The 17456-nt window shown below is 41.1% G+C and overlaps 1 protein-coding gene across 1 annotated transcript; it reads right to left on the minus strand.

Annotated features, from left to right (window-relative positions):
• Positions 1-250: 250 nt before the first annotated feature.
• Positions 251-8189, minus strand: LOC136759364 (eosinophil peroxidase). Its single transcript, XM_066714329.1, has 13 exons — positions 8141-8189; positions 7394-7462; positions 7031-7118; positions 6515-6690; positions 6170-6302; positions 5514-5643; positions 4880-5086; positions 4243-4597; positions 3750-3910; positions 3158-3416; positions 2651-2821; positions 1923-2160; positions 251-1422 (listed from the first exon to the last, which is right to left on the minus strand). Exons 2-13 carry the CDS (start codon positions 7458-7460, stop codon positions 1218-1220), a joined length of 2190 nt encoding a protein of 729 aa, XP_066570426.1. The 5' UTR covers positions 7461-7462; positions 8141-8189; the 3' UTR covers positions 251-1217.
• Between the last annotated feature and the right edge of the window lie 9267 nt (positions 8190-17456).

Consider the following 17456-nt stretch of genomic DNA (forward strand, 5'->3'; position numbering starts at 1 on the left):
GAGACTGAGTTAAGAAAGAGATTAAGATTCGAGTCAGTGTCAGTCAGCATAGAGTGTGGCTCCAGCCAAATTCCTGTGCTTCTGTTCCCTGTAATAAAGTTCCTGTTTGATTGCACCCTATGCCTTTTCCGTTATTGCTGCATAGAGTGGTGGAAGAAGGGTGAGGGCCAGATCCTGATCAAAATGCATATATGTGCAGCTGATTTGGATTTACATTGAATGCATCACAAAATATAAGCAATACTCATAATAATAATTAAAATTAGTTTAATAAATCCTTTTTTAACGAATCGAGATTACAACCCGACAGAAGAACACAATTAATAGTTTAAACTTAGTGATGGAATGCATAATAAATAGTGATGAGACATTACATATGTTTTTTAAATCAAAGAAACTTTAATTTCTAGATATGAGCAGTTGATTGCAATATTTGAGATGGTAAATTACCTTTAATTAAAGTTTTTTCACAGAAATAAATGTTGAACACGTCTCAACTTTCAGTTCCATATTTACACATTGAAATGTTTAGGACATGCACTCATTACATTTTTGAGTTAGTGAGTACCTTCACGACCCATCTGAATGAGATGCTCTTTTCACTTGGTCGTACAATGCATATATTAGTTTTACATGCATACGAGAGATTTTGGCAAATATGCGTGGGGTCTCAATGCGTGAGACTTGACAGGTATGCTAGTGTCTGTAGGTTTAATATAGTAAATGAAACACACATGCATTTGATCTTCTTTTTAAATTACTTTTATTTTATATATATATATATATTTACATTATATTGATATTGAAATTACAATTTCAATGCAGAGAGTTATATATACAAATTCAAACTTATTATCATTTAAAAACATTGCTGTTTTGCATAAATCACATCATGGGATGACCAGAAAGCTTGAAAATTATTAAAAAAGAAATACATACCAAAAAAAATAATAATAGACACAAATATTTAAATATATGTAATAGTGTGAAGTGTATATATGTATACAACATGGGGTTGTAGATCCCAATAGATTAAGACTACATAAAATATTGGAAATATGAATCAATAAACTTTGCAGACTTGGCATGGAAAATAGGAGCTATAGGTCGAAACAAGTGGAAACATCTTGGGGAGGCCTTCATCCAGCAGTGGATCGCTGCAGGCTTATGGTGATGATATATGTAAATGTTTATATGTATACAGTCACTGTCTGCACTCATTTTACTTCCTTCCAGGGGTTCAGGTTGAAAGTAGGGAAGCTGGAGCATTTGGTGTAGCCCTGGCCACGGGATTTGAATAGGAAGGGGTCGCTGGGGACGTCTGTGATCCCCGTGTTGTCGCAGATGATCCTGGCTAACTTGACACCACGGAGGGCGGCCTGCTGCGTGCTGGTGAAAACTTCCTTCCTCTCCCACCAGAACCTGCAAACAGAGCTCCGGCTTCAATCCAATTGTCTAAGTGTCATTCAAACTAATGGTTGTCAAAAACCAAATGTATGTATTGGGGAATTTTCTAAGAGCACCTCAGCCCTTATTGTCTGAGGAAGACATTCCCTGTCATCTACTGATCTGAAATGGTTAGAAACCAAAATCCAGACTTGGGCCCCAAGTATGTTCTTTGAGGATTAGTCTACTGGATTTATTGGATCAAAATAGTATCTGGTAGCACCTGTTAATTTTGATGTCTGTGCTGATTTGGAGGGATATCCAAGACAGACTGTTAAGGTCAGCACCAACAAAAAGGAGATACTTCCAGTTCATTCAAGTGCACAGAACTATTGACTGCTTTTATTTTATTTTTTGATTCAATAGGTTTGTTTTTCACACCATTTCAGAGAATAAGACTAAAAACTCAATTCCCTCATTCTCCTGTCATAGTGCCACTACACGACAACACACGCGCCTTTGCCCTCGAGATTTACCTGTCGCCGTTCCGGATTTTCTGGAACTGCGTGGCGATGATGCAGGCGAAGAGCTCCCCGACTCGCCCCCCCTTCACAAAAGGTTCAGCCACCCCCCCCAGCCAGACGTCAATGTTGTCAGGGGTACCATACAGCTCCAGCAGCCGCTGCGCCAGGTCAGGATTCCCTAGCACAATGGCCAGCTCCTGCTCGGTCTTGGGCTGAGACAGGCCGCAGAATCCACGCCAGGCATTGTACCCTGGTCAGACACACAGGGGAGATGGACAGGAAGGCAGAAGTAGAAGTGAGAGCAGCGTTAGGGTCTCTCTCTTATACCCCTGTGGCCCAGTTACAAGAAACAAACCGCTGATGTTTCCCCTTAGATTTCCCCTTGAGTTCAATGCTCTTGCCCTAAGCACCTCAAACTCCCTTAAAAACCTGCTAAGCTCCTGCATTTATTACTTAGGTCATTGAGTACTCAGGAAATTCAGTGTTTTAGGAAACAAGCCACAGATTAAGAAGCACAAGGTAATTCTTCCTCATTTAAAACACATCTGGATGCCTTTTTGAAAATTAGATTAAAAGAAATCACACACTATCACACAGAGATACTCTTTATAAAATTCCTATCAGTTACTGGCTACCTATCGCTTTCTGACTTCACAAGAGCAGGGCACATGGTGATACAAAATGTGAAGAAAAACATGGTCTGAAAGGGGAATGACGAAGGGGAGGGGAGTTGTTCTCACCAGGCAGGCCGTGGTCCCTCCCGCGCTGCATGTTCAGAGACCCCAGGTCCAGGGCCAGACGACTGGTGAACTCGAAGAGACGCTCTCTCAGCTCGTCGTGCATCATGTGCTCCTGGGTGTTGAGTTTGGCTGGGCGGCCGATGAGCCCCCGGATGAGGGGGTCGATGCCACCTGCAAGGAATAGTGCACACAGTGCATGGGTGAAAACAAACAACAAACATAAAACCTACAACAGACCTCCAGCGCTGCTATTGAAGAGAAAATGCTAAAAAGTTGCCATGTTTAGAAAATATGTGTACTGTGTTTCACTGGTCACTATTAACATGGTTAAATTGAGAACATCTGTTTCAAATGTAGGCTTAAGCTGCCTGAGCCTTTTTAAAGGTATATGTGATGTTTCAGATTTTTATTTTTCAACCGATATCTGGTAACTCAGCAGCTCAACACTGATGCTGCAAACGGATGTGGCTCTGCAGCTGGGGGTCGTACGGGGAGCGTCAGCTGTACCTTCGAACAGCAGCCTCCAGGGTGCGAAGAAGGCGGTGTGCAGCAAGACGCTGGGGAAGCGGGGGTGATCATTGTATTTCTCGTCCAGCCGGAACATGAACGGCTGCAGGGCAAGGTGGGCGAAGCGGAAGGCGGCGGTGGAAAAGATGTTGGCGATGCTGGGGTCCACGTTTTCGTCATAGCTGCTGTAAGTGGGTAGCAGCTTGGTGATGGCGGCTGGGCCCACGATATGGGGCAGGTACTCCTGGTAGATTATGACCTGTGTGTGGAGGAGTGTGAAAAGGGAAGTCAAGGAAATTTATCAGTCAATTATCAAATATCAATACATTTATAGTTTGAGTCCCTGAGGTCTGTTCTAATTCTCATTGCTGCCCTACCACCACTGCCGAATTAATCTAATTATCTGCTACAATAGACCAATTTTGGGGTGGAGGGGTTGATTTGAAAAATCTGCTGGATTGGACTTGAGCAATGTAGACTGGTTACACTAAACTAGGCTGAACTGGATTAGACTGCACTGCACAGGTCTGTAGTATGAAGTTGGAGGCCCGGTGTTGTGTGTGGCAGCTTCAGTTCCGTGTCAGTGCCGTACCTGGTGATATCCCCCCATGATCTTCCGGGCCTCGTGGTAAATCTTCTCCCCGCTCCAGTGGGGGTTGAGAGACTGGAGGCCACGAGCCAGTCGGTTGTGCTCCCGCATGAACAGTGTATGGAAAGCCGTCAGACCGATGTTCTCGTCCACCCGCCCGTCCCCTGCAGCAGAAGGCAGAGAGTCAGCTGACAGCTGGCACACATCCAGGGAAAAAAACAGACGGGGACAAGAGCTGTGCTGCGGACTCGTATCATCATCTTGTTCAACAGCAAAAATGAACTGAAAGAAAAGAAAATTAGACTAAAAGAGAAAAACATTCTGTGTGGGGTTAAGGCTGCATTATTGTAAATTTAGAAGCATCACAGCTGCAGACAATATTCTTTACATTTATATATTTTGATGAGGGCAGTCAACAAGCTCTAATCACAATACACTGCCAAAAGTACACAGGGAACAGAGCTTGACATCAGCAACAACGGTCACAGCAACTCACCTGCTACGAAGCAGGGCACCTCGGTCAGCGTGTTGTTATTGGTGATTTTCCTGCGGGTGGCGCACATATTGACAGTCTTTTGGCTGAAGGGGAGGAACTCCCGCCCATTATCTGAGAAGTTCTGATTGATGGCCAGCAGCCCCAGGTCGTTGGTCAGGTTGCGCAGAGACAGGGCCAGGCTTTCTTCTTGACCGTACACCTGGCCCACATCAATGAAGGCAGTGAGGGCATTGATCTGCTGCCGGACGTTGGGACCACCAAACATGTACCCGTTGTCACCCGTGCCGCAGGCTGGGGCCGAGCGGAAGAACGGGATGCAGCTGGTGTTACTGATCCTGTGGTCGTCGGGCGGGATCTGCAGGGGAATCCGAAGGAGCATACATGCTTGGTTTTGACATTATTTGGTTTATAGTTTTAAAGTTGCTGATATGATAGATTTGAGCTGGAAGAGTGGAATATATTACTTTTTAATCTTAATGGTTAACATCAGTGTTATTTTTTATACCTAGGTTGAAGGTGACTGAAATTGAATGCTCATTAGATTCAGAGTTGGAATGCAAGGATTTATAAAGAATCTGATAGCAAGGCCAAGAAGAGGTAAATAGTTGTAAAGAACACAGGACGCCTTGTACAGTACCCTAATGGGGAAGCATGGGCTGGCTTGCTCGCAGCTCTTGTCACAGTCGATCCCGTTGTTAAAGGAGCGAATGCTGGGGGAAATGGGAGTGATGGTCAGGTCGTGGTCAGTCCATTGGCCGAAGATGGTCAGGAAGTGGGTGTAGGTGGTGTCGCTCTCCACATCCTGGTTGTGAGTGCTCAGAATCTTATTGGAGACTTCTCGGACCTGCGTGAGAACCAAACTCAATGATCATCTTTGTCAGTTCGGCTGTCAGCAAAATGGCCCTGCTGGTAAAATGCAACCGGGCTACAGCAGTCTCCCATACCCATTGTTACGCAAACACCCAGGAAACTAAAGGAGAAAAGCGTGTGTCTGGGGTATGGCCTGCGGTGCCAGTGGAAAGTACAAACTAACAACACTTAAATCATACAGTAGGTTTCTGTGTGTGAGTGCAAAAATGAGCTTGCATCCCCCACACAAATCTAATAAACACAAATGCTGCAGAATGTTCATGTTCAATTTGAAGCAATGAGGTTGATGGTTTGATGTCTGCTCTAAGGTAACGTAACATCGATCTGTGCAGTGTGTAGTCTGCTCTGTGCAGTGTGCAGTGCTGACCCTGGAAGTGCTATGAGATATGGGTGATACTCACCAGGGGAAGGGGAAACCCATTATAGTGTTTGGAAGGGTCCCATCCTTTAGGAGTAAAAATCCCGTCATCATATTCCGAGGGCAGCCAGCGGGCGAATGGGGTGTTTGAAGCGCCGAGGCGTGTGTTTTTCCTGGAAGTCAAACAAATTGCTCAGGTTCCAGCAGATGCCTACAGGAATATATACACTGAAAGCAAAGTGTGTGTGTGTATATTGTGACACATTGTGGGGCATGGTACATATCAGGAGAGCCGTCGGTGCGTGCAATGCGGAGCTGTTCCGTCTCTCATTAGCTGCTCTCATCCAAGCCACCTGTGTGGGGAGCACACACCTGCCCGCAATATGGGACTGCCGACTATAAGTGAGCGTTCCCCTATTGTCTTAGTGCATTGAACAGAAAGGGGGGTGTAGGAGGGTAAAGGAGTGCTTTGGCAACTGAGAGTATTTGATTTCTAGTGCACAACCTTGTTCTGATTGACAACTCGCATTGTGTATTCCCGACCTTGGAACGGCTACCGAACCTGATTATGACTTACAACTGGCTCCGCTGTGTGTGTATGACTGTGAACTATGATTCATCCCCACTTGGAAAGGGGCAGACTGGTCCAAGTTAAAGGTGAGATGCTCAGTGCGCTGTGGGTGCAGGTGGAGGCCTCACTTGTTGTTGCAGACGTTGGTGATGGTCCTGTACTCGTTGACCAGGGGAGTGGTGAGGCAGGAGGGGGGATGAACTCTGGCCGCACAGCCGGTCAGCCTTTCCACAGTCTTCAGGTCTTCTTCAGACAGCAGATCTGCAGGACACGGGGGGGCAGAGTAGCAGATTAGGCTGGCAATGTCACAGCAGCGCACAATGGACACAGAGCCTCACTCACACAAGCAGAGGGTTTGTTTACAAGGATTAACTAACTATTTATAATTATTTTTGTGAAAGGCAACACAAATAAAATTAAACTGGCGTTGGCGGTGAAATGCACGAGAAAACCTGTAACATTGTTTTTCTGACCTGTGGCGTTGAGTGAGCGCTTGTGGATGCGGTGCACCCTGTCGTGAATGAGCCGCAGGGCGTTCTCCATGTACTCGGCTGAGCGCACGGCCGAGCGGGTGTCCCGAGATGGCCGCTTGATGAACGCCAGCCGGTCCGAGGCCCTCACATTGTCGTTCTGGAGCTTGGCCAAACCCCTGAATGAGGCCGAGGTCACAGGTCATGAAGAGGCAGTACAGGGGCGCAGACACTTAGAAACACACCACAGACACACACACATAGACAAATAGACAAAGACACATAGAAACATAAACACAGACATATAAACAGACACACAGGAACATGTAGAGACACACCTCTTTTAATTTGTCTAAAATAAGGCTACTATATAATGTACTTTTTATTTGGCAAGCTGTCTAACATTTGTGTTGTTTTGGGATATTATAATCTGTGTCATGTCATGTGCCAATTAAAACATCAGAATAAATCAGATACGAATAAGATAAAAATAGATTCGGTAGTGTGCTCGTCACTTACACTGCACGGGAGTACGTGTATGCTTGGTCTACATTCAGAATCGCATCATCTACTGCCCTCTTGACAAAAGAGCTTCCCAGATACAAATCTGAAATGAAATGAAATACCAATTTATGTCTGGAGTCATTGATATTTTTACACTTGCAATTTTTAGTTTTTGCTGAACAAGAGAGAAGGTAATTAATTAAGAAGGTAAGTACCACTTTATGATACAAAAAGAGTTTTATTTGCTAGAGTTAGAGTTTTGTTTGTTTTGTTTGCAATTCTGTATAAAATCATCATTACAAGATTTTGAATTCAGCACTTAATATCTTCCCCCTTATCTGAAATGAATGTATTTATTTATTTTTAGGATTCACAAACCTGAGCTCACAAGGTCCACATGAGCGAGGGTAATCCCCAGGGCAAGCAAGAGCAAAACGGCAGCCATCTCTGTGAAATACAGGACAGGAGGGGAGGGTTAAGCCTTGACTTTAGACCTTTGATTTTCTTATTTTCTGTTCCGCTCTGTGAGAGATTTGTTTGCGAGGTGCCCAAAACTAAATAACAGTTGAGCTGAAATTGCACCAACCATTGTTTCCAGTCTTGTGTCTCAGCAAAAAATAGTAATGATGATATTTTAACAAGCAACAACATTATAAAAAAGTTAAACAGTTATTCACATTACACACTCTAGATATGCAGGTCTAGATATTTACAGTGTGATCTCCATCAGACAAGAATTTAAAACATATAAAATGTGAAAATAATTTAAAACACATACATGATAATACAGCTGACCTCGATAACTGTAGTTGCTACACCCAGCATTAGACTCTAAATTGGAACCATTTTTTTTACATTCGATCCAACTTGCAGAACATCTCCAAACACTGTCAATTTGCAGGTCAAATTAAATCGGATCAGAACATAAATTCATAACAAAAATAAATAAGAAACATATCTATATATCTATACACACATATATATTATATATATATATATATATATATATATATATATATATATATATATATATATATATATATATACATAATTTGAAGAATATGAGAGGACAGACCCAGGAGACAGCCCGGGGACAACAGATGTAATAAATATTGAGCACTGTACCTGCAGTGTTGAAGCCTCTCTACAGAAGCATGTACATCACATCCTTTTATACATGAATCAGCGTCGCAGCCACACCTACCACACAGCAAAAGAACATAAAAGGCTAACGTGTCGGACTTTTATGTCACCCATATTGTCTGAATAAAACATTTCCTTCTTCCTTACTGAAATACTTGTAGTGCCAATGTTTAATTTTGCATGTCATACCTTTACTGATAAACCATTATCACTGGTCAGTTGATTTTCATTAATTGAAGCATCTTTTATGGGAAATGTTACAATAATTTTGATTTTATTCATAACCTGTAAGTATACAAGCAGTGGCACCAATGAAAAGATTTTGGCATACGTAAATGCTTGTGCATTTTTGTGTATTTTCTCTTTCTGAATCCAAGTGAAAAATATGAATAAATACGTCATTAAAAACAAAACAGACATTGCATTGAAAATGATCAAAAGCAGGAACTCCCTGAAATAATCAGTAAGTGTAATAAATTGTATAAGTAGATTGCATTCCTCAGCTAATTTAAATATGTTCCTTTTAAACCAGTATATACCATATATAGTTTCTCTCATACTGTCCACCCACCTTCCCTCTTGAAGGTGTTGCACCAAAGTACAGTTTCTGTCTATACAACTCTTGACATTATCCCTGTATCTTTTCAGATTTTTAAAAACATACTCTTCCACCAATAACCCATAACTTTTAGACTTTACGGTAACATTTGGGTAAATTTACAGATCATCTGGAACACAGATATCAATATTCTTCCCCTCTCTGGAATCAGAGTTCCCCTAAATGAATGAGCGATTGCTCAAACTCTAACACAGTCTTTTGCGTTATGTAAATGTTCACAGTTCCTTGTACATTTATAGTACATTTTGTTTTGAGTTCAATAAGAATCTAACAAATTCACCAACAGCAAATTACAATGGAGGGTTGCTATCTGGTAAAAACAATGAAGGCTTTATCTTCTCCTGTTGTTGTCTTTCTGTTGAACTGGGGTGTTGCCTTTTTGCAATGCCATTCTATTTTAGCAGTACAGAGTTTATAACCCTACCCTGAAATGAAACTGTCAAAGTCTCTCCACCAGCAGACCACCATCCTTGTGAGTTCAGAACTGTGCTGACTGAGTTCCTCACGTTCCTCAAGACATAACTTGTTTGTTTGGTCTTGTTCTGCGAACGGCACTGTGTTGTCACCTCAGGCTATGTGTCAGTAATAAACCCATTTCCTTTTAGCAACACTAGAGGCACCAAAGGCACAACCTTTTTGAGAAATATGACTGACTATCAGAGACAAGACTGCACTGCACTGTGGTACAGAGCCAGGAGAAGAGTGACAGAGAGAGGCGCCTCTCACAGGAACACTGTATTATTATTCACCTGTTTCTCTCATATCCACCTCACTGCTGCAAGTCAATCTGCACATGAACTGATGATGTCTACGGAAGGACGACAGATAAATACTGAGCACTGTACCTGCAGTGTTGAACCTGCCGCAAGGAGGGTGGAAAGCCCATCTCCCCCAAGTTACCCATCCACACTACCCTGAGAAGGGTACAGGGGTCCAGGGGGGTAGCAGAGACAGCTGAGGGGCTGCTGGCAGTGAATGAACAGAGACTGGAGGCTCCCCTTGGAGTCTGGTCAGCTGCAACTTCCCCAGCACACAGTGTTGCTCACACAGACCGGCCTAAGATAAGCATTATTTTGTAAGCATGGAAACATTTGTATGTGTGTGCGTATAATTTCCTATTAAACAAAAAACATTAAATTAAAAACGTATATTGTTTATAAACATTTTCATTATGTATTTGCCTGATGACATGAAAGACTGCCACTCGCACTGCATTTCAATGGCTATAGGCTGTGGGGAGGTATTGAGTACTGGACAACCGGCTGATGCAAAGCCACAGTCCTGTAGTTTTCATAGTCCTCTTTAATTCCTCAGTGTGGAACAGCTTAAACACGTGAGGAATGGTCACTGATTAAGCCCAATAAAACTACTTAATGGTTTGTTCAAACAAACAACAAACAAATCAGAAGACGCTGGTTCCCTAGGACTAAGGTTGGCCAGCCCTGCTGTAGTAGAACATCTCAACACTGGTGGGAGTCATGATGCCCCTCAACACAAACTCACCTCACCACAGTGCATTACCACTGCTAAGAGAGGCTCTCCTTAAAGACGTACAAGAGTTGGTGATTAAACATGCACATATGAGAGAACGGATGTGATTTTTCCCTGTAAAGATTTATAACAACACAGCATGCCTGGTGCTCCAAGGAGATATAAAACACACGCTGAGTAAATACACCCTAGTTAAACTCATTTGTCACATCCAGCTTCCTTGTATTAGCCAACCAGGAACTAAGCAATTCATCAGGGGAAATTGTTTAGCATGGTTTGATGCCCCGGTTGCCAAGAGTTGCCAAGTTAAAATACAAAAAATGGGGCAGGGTTTCACATGCTATTTTGGTACAAATATTTAAAAACACGAACGATTAGTCAATAAAAAAGCTTTATTATTATTGTTATTGGTGTTTTATACATTTCCCAAGTTCCCATTTTCTCCCCAAAATGTCAGAATCTACAGGTTGAAATATTGCAAGCGAGGAGGACCTAACGTAGACTTTTCTGGTGTCTTTGACCTCATAGTTTCAAAAGTGTTAATTAATAGGATGCACATGCTTGGATAGAATGATTCAGTCTGAGGAAGCTGGTGAAAGACCACACCAGAGTGGAGTATTGAAATGTTTCTCTACACATTTTTCTTTGAAATTTTGGAATACACAAAAGTATCTCTAAGCTTTGAGTTACACCACAAATGTAACCCATGTTTGATTGCTTGACTCCCTTTTAATGCAATATTAAGAACAATCACTCATGCAAACTGTGACAAAGCTGATCATTCAAAAGCCTCAGAGGAGAATACCATTTATCTGATTCCGTTGCTCCCTTCCACTGCTTAGACATGCAACAGAGAAACATCACAGAAATGGCATACCTTTCATACTATCTTAAACTGAGAAGACTTACCCATTCTGATAACTTTAATTAATCTTGTTCTAAGGAGGGCAGAGATCCAAGTCTCATGCAGTGATTCAAAAATAAGAAAGACACACAGCAGACATTAAAATAGTAACTTCTGTGGCTGTCTTAGGTGGTGCAAGCACTGGCTGCGATATTGACTTGAATACCATCATTGCATTATTTAGGAAGGCTGCTCTAGCGTCCCAGAGTGGACACAGACGAGGACGGTACCTTTATTCCTGCATTTCCTTCAGTGGCGTCCTGGCCACCTCCGAGTCTGGACAGCACTGGCTTGGACTGTCCGGCACAATCCTTGTTGGGATATGAAGTAAAATGTACTGTGAACATACTCAACAGAGATGTGTATTGATAGCATCGTTCACTCAAAGAAGAAAGGATTCACCTCACATCCACTTATGCCACAGAGGGACTCCTATGACTCTTAGTTTTTTGATGAAAATAAAGTTAAGGTTCTCAAGGGCAAGTATGCATTTTAAGAATAGTAAAACCAAATTATTTAAACAAGGGAAAAATCATTAAATACATAAATACATTTTGTACAAGAAAAGATTTCCAAAAGCAAAACATATTGGACTCTTTTGACTTTGTGGTGTCAAGACTGGCTTATTGCCATGTTAATGACAAAAATCATAATTACATAGTTTTCATTGTTATGATTCTTTGATTCTTCAGTTCCTTCACCTGTTGTCAAGAAGGAAATGTACAAAGGAGGGGAAAACATGACACACACACACGCACACGGTTTTCTGTGAAGGCAGCAAGGAAATGGCTATTCCCCTCCCCCTCCCCTCCTCTCACACACACAGGAGATCAAATGAAAGCAATTGGCATTCCAGGATGTATGACCTCACTTACTGTACTTACGTGTGTAAATTGAAAGTTGTAAAATGTTTTATACTTTGAATTGCTTTGTATAATGTAAATTTGAATTTGTAATGTTTGATGCCTTGTACTTAACTGTATTCTTGCACTTTGTATTGCACTGATGTTGGATAAGGGAATCTGTCAAGAAATAATAATAATAATAATAATAATAATAATAATAATAATAATAATAATAATAATAATAATAATAATAATTCTGTCTTTATAAAAACATTGTTGTTGTGTGTCCAGGTATGCTCTTCTCTTTAAAGTCTGCACAGTCGCTGCAGATATGTCATTCTGCCAGGATCTAATCATTTACTGGGACTAGTTTTAGGCAGGGTGCCAGTTCATCTTCTCCCGCAAGACTGTGCTTATTGCAACCAAGCAGGACAATATTTTAAACATTCACACTGTCATTGATTGACTATAACATTTTTGATCACTAATAATAATTATGAAAACAATGATTACTATGATTATTATTTTTTATTATTAATTATTTACTTATTTATTAAAGGTAGTGGTTTCATGAATTCCTATTGTTGATTATATTTTTAGGCCCAAGATTGACACGTTTCCTTGTTTGATCAGCACAGCTGATCCTCAGATCTGGTCCCTGAGCTCTAATGGCTTCTTCTTGTCTTGCCTCAGCTCTAAATAAGGCGACTGAACTGAAGGCCAAGACCAAATCAAAAGCAGTTTGATTTGGTCTCGGCCTGAGTATCAACTTAACTTTTCCTATTCAAAGAAAGGGTGAATACATTTAATTAACAATTGACAATTAACCATCTTATACAGAAAAGTTCTAAAACCAGTTTGTTGGTAATGCTCATATTTATATATATATATATATATATATATATATATATATATATATACACCGATCAGCCAAAATATTATGACCACTGTCAGTGGGTGGGATATATTAGGCAGCAAGTGAACATTTTGTCCTCAAATTTGATGTGTTAGAAGCAGGAAAAATGGGCAGCGTAAGGATCTGAGCGACTTTGACAAGGGCCAAATTGTGATGGCTAGACGACTGGGTCAGAGCATCTCCAAAACTGCAGCTCTTGTCTGGTGTTACTGGTCTGCAGTGCTCAGTACCTATCAAAAGTGTCCAAGGAAGTGAATGCTGGTTCTGATAGAAAGGTGTCAGAACACACAGTGCGTCGCAGTTTGTTGCGTATGGGGCTGCGTAGCCGCAGACCAGTCAGGGTGCCCATGCTGACCCCTGTCCACTGCCGAAAGCGCCTACAATGGGCACGTGAGCATCAGAACTGGACCACGGAGCAATGGAAGAAGGTGGCCTGGTCTGATGAATTACGAGTTCAAGATGTTGACTTGGCCTCCAAATTCCCCAGATCTCAATCCAATCGAGCATCTGTGGGATGTGCTGGACAAACAAGTCCGATCCATGGAAGCCCCACCTCGCAACTTACAGGACTTATAGGATCTGCTGCTAACGTCTTGGTGCCAGATACCACAGCACACCTTCAGAGGTCTAGTGGAGTCCATGCCTCGACGGGTCAGGGCTGTTTTGGTGGCAAAAGGGGGACCTACACAATATTAGGCAGATGGTCATAATGTTATGGCTGATCGGTGTTTATATACACACACACACCCATATACATATATACATACACACATTTAAAACATATTTAAAAGTTATTAAGGTGAATTACAAGCAACATTTTTTTTTTCCTTCTACTATAATTTACCCTTTGTAATACAATGCTAATTTATAATTCCTGTAACTTCAGGTGTAGTTTTGAGCAATTCTCGTAAAATGTAAGATATGAATTGCAGAGTGGGAATGACAAATATTTTGTTTTGTTTAAATGTAATGACATCTCTGAAATAGCTTTTGTGCTTCCATTGTCTAAATGTTCATAACCACGTATTCACTTTTTGTTCTATGTATGTATACTGCAATTAAGCTCCATGAATCAGAAGTGTGTAATCTGAAGGTGTGGCAATGTTAATGTTTGAGAACGTCTGGGAAAACAAAATCTCTAAAATCGCTTTTTATTATTATACAGAAGAGATTACTTTGTGATTGACTACTGCTAAATGGTGTTTACTTCATATAAGAGGATGACCATGTATCTTGGGACATTGTTACTCTACAGGGAGACAGGGGGTTTAATATTATAAGTATTTAAGGCATTGACAAGCATCTTACATTGAATCATCATATTGATCAACTGGTTTTGAAGATTGGATCAGGCTGTCTATATAGAAATAGTAATGCCTCTTTCAAGTAGAAATGGTAAAGTACAGCAATACTGCTAGCCTGCAAACATGCAATGGAGAACTTCCTTTTGCATATCGGCTTTCAAAGACTTCCCAACACTCTAAAGAGAGAATTTGATGTCCCTCCTTATCTGGTTTTAAACACATAATTTGGCCAAATGACCATTGCTTTGTAAATAGTACCAGTTAATTGATTTAATGTTTAATTTATTTCTTGAATTTTGTTTTAGTATTTTATTTTTAAATGTTGTACCACAAATTCATTAATATGTTGTCTGTTTGGCTGTGTTACAGGACCCCCTTGTAAATGAGGTCCTAGTCTCAATGGGTACATTTCCTGAAGAAATAATTAAATAAATAATAATCATTATAAATAAATAAGTAAGTAAATAAATAAATACATACATACATATTAGAGAGAGAGAGAATAATAATTCAGGTAAAGATTAAGCATCTTTGAATAGTGCCTCTAAAGTGGATACTAAATATGTTTTCTTCTTCTTGCCAATTCATTTTTTCTTCACTTTCTCTGTACAATAAGCCACCGTTAATCAGTTCAGCCACAATAATAAATCTATCATGGGCGAGAAGCAGACCGTGAACATCTATCCTCTGAAATATGCACTGTTATGTGGTCGACTTAGACCACAGTGGAAATGGCACAACTACCGTACAGCACTGCATGCAGCTCTCAATAACGCCACTGCAGGCACCTTGTAACCCACCCGGGGCACTCATGGAGCAGGCCAGAGGAGAGGCTGGTGGATTTGGAGCCCACCCAACCCCACCGATTTGCATGCCACTTTATGGGTAACCCCTGTGACACAGCAGAGTTGTCTCAACTATAGAGGCCTAGGCTCCCAGCATTCAAAAGCCCTATTATGTAGAAGGTATGTGTTTTGTGGGGACCACCTACCACCTGATAATGTCCCCGTACTTCCCTGGCCGGACCAACAACTCCTCCATCCCCTGCCCCGCTGAACAAAACATTGTGATAAAAATCAAAGAATCATGACTACTGACAGATTTCTTAAATGTGATATCAGTCTGGGTGTACATTCAATCAGATCTTTTCAGCAGTTTGGTCAGGATATTCAATCTTAGATTCCGTGTGCTAAAGATCAGGAAACAAAAGCAAGATAATAAAGGATAAGGTGCATTACATCACTTTGTAAACAGAGCATTAACTTAAATTGAAGAGGGACCAGGGCCACGGCTCGGCAGCATCACGCACACTACATAACAGTCATTGTGCTAATTACGGACATTGTTCCTTATGAATTAAAGAAGCTTTATCAAGGGGAAAGCTAGACTTGGACTTAGACTTGGCCATGTAATGGGCCTCAACAGAACCATGTTCTCCCGGAACCATTCTGTAACCCTTCTAGTTTTGTGCGTCCATTGTACCTTTAGCCTGGTGTGCGTTCCTCTGTGGCACAGCTCTGCATACCTCACACTCTGGAACATATAGACTATAGTTCAGAACTGGTGCGATGCTGTAACAGTCCACTTGGTGGTACATTCGAGGGGACATGCTGGCACATTCACCAAGAACAGGGAACAGGTTACAATTAAAGGAATGTGAGAATTAACACATTTCAAATCAGAGCCATAGTAGGAGTAACAAGGTGGAGAGCACATCAGTGAAAGTTAAAGAAGTGCATTTATGTCCCGAGAGACATTATTCTCCAGGATAAAACTACTGCGGAGATCATAACAGCAGATAAAAAGCACATCAATATTTCATTAAAACACAAAGCCAGAAAGCAGTGCCTGTATGAACACAGGGGAGTGTCTGTGTAGCGGTGGATCCCTACAGTATAACATGGAATTGAATGAACAACGGCCCCAAACAGCCTTCACCGGGGCCACCTCCAGGGGCCAATGAAGGGAAACAAGCACACAAACAGAAATTAGTAGGATGAGGAAGCAGGCTGCATTCAACTGAGCAACACTAATAAAGATAATTCTATTATTTACTTCCTCCTATTGAACATACCTCTTTAAGAATTAAACATCAATCACCAGTGCACCCCCCCCCCCCCCAAGACACACACACGCACACGTACACAGATAACACAATATGAACAAGGAACTAGGAACACCTGATAATCAAATAACAAGTGAAATATATGATTTTCTTTGCTTGTTTGTTTCTACTACTAATGACCAAAAGTGAAAGTTACCAACTTTGAAAACTCTAGACTGTCAGGCTTATTCTAACTGGGTTTGTTTTACTAACCAAGTGTTTCAACAAATCACAAATAATGTCAAACATGTTATTCTGGGAGGATAGGTTATGCACTTTATACCATTGCAATTATGATTATAATTGTTATAACTAAGAAAATTTAGATTTGAATTAATGGAAAATAAATATCCATTGGAAACTGGCCCCTTTCCTTCTTCTGCTGTAGAAATTGCCAATATTTGCTTAATTGGGACATGTTTATTAATACTGTTATTAAAACGGTCTCTACCTTGTTTTGCTTTTTTATTTAAAGCATTGCAGATATTCCAGGCGCTTGGGAAAGGCAGAGCAGCCCTGAAAGATGAGGAGGTTTGCACGTCACAGATTTGTGCTGCAGTATGGGACCTGACCACTTGAGGGCACTGTTACGTATAATCAACTGAGAGATTATGCTGCAGAGCAAAGACATACATTCTTTTACGTTTTTAATTTGAATAGGGGGTTTCTTGTTTTTGGGGGTTACCAGATGCTATTTTCATAATTCGGGTTTAACTAACACATTCCATGAATCTTAGAAAGCAAACATATCGGTGATTCAAGTAAATATTAAAAAAATTGCCACATTTAGTATGTGTGTGTCAGAATTTGTAGACTATGTAAAATAGTGTCTATAAATCGAATAGGGTTCAGGTATTATGGGACATCGGGTATCAAAAGTTATGAATTTGATGTTCAGGTTAATATTATCCAGTCATTTTTATGTTGTCCCGTATTAACAAACATGCATAGGTAACATGGGACTGCATGGTTTCAGGTAATATGGGACACTTTTGAAGGCATTTGCAATGAAAGGGATTAAGTTTCTAATAGGGGTCCCCTATTCTAATTCCACAGTGAGGCAGGGCTCTAGTTCTTGTACAGTACAGTAAGATTGTATTTACTTTTGAAGTCAG

Source organism: Amia ocellicauda, chromosome 9 (assembly GCF_036373705.1).
Source record: "Amia ocellicauda isolate fAmiCal2 chromosome 9, fAmiCal2.hap1, whole genome shotgun sequence".
NCBI lineage: Eukaryota > Metazoa > Chordata > Actinopteri > Amiiformes > Amiidae > Amia > Amia ocellicauda.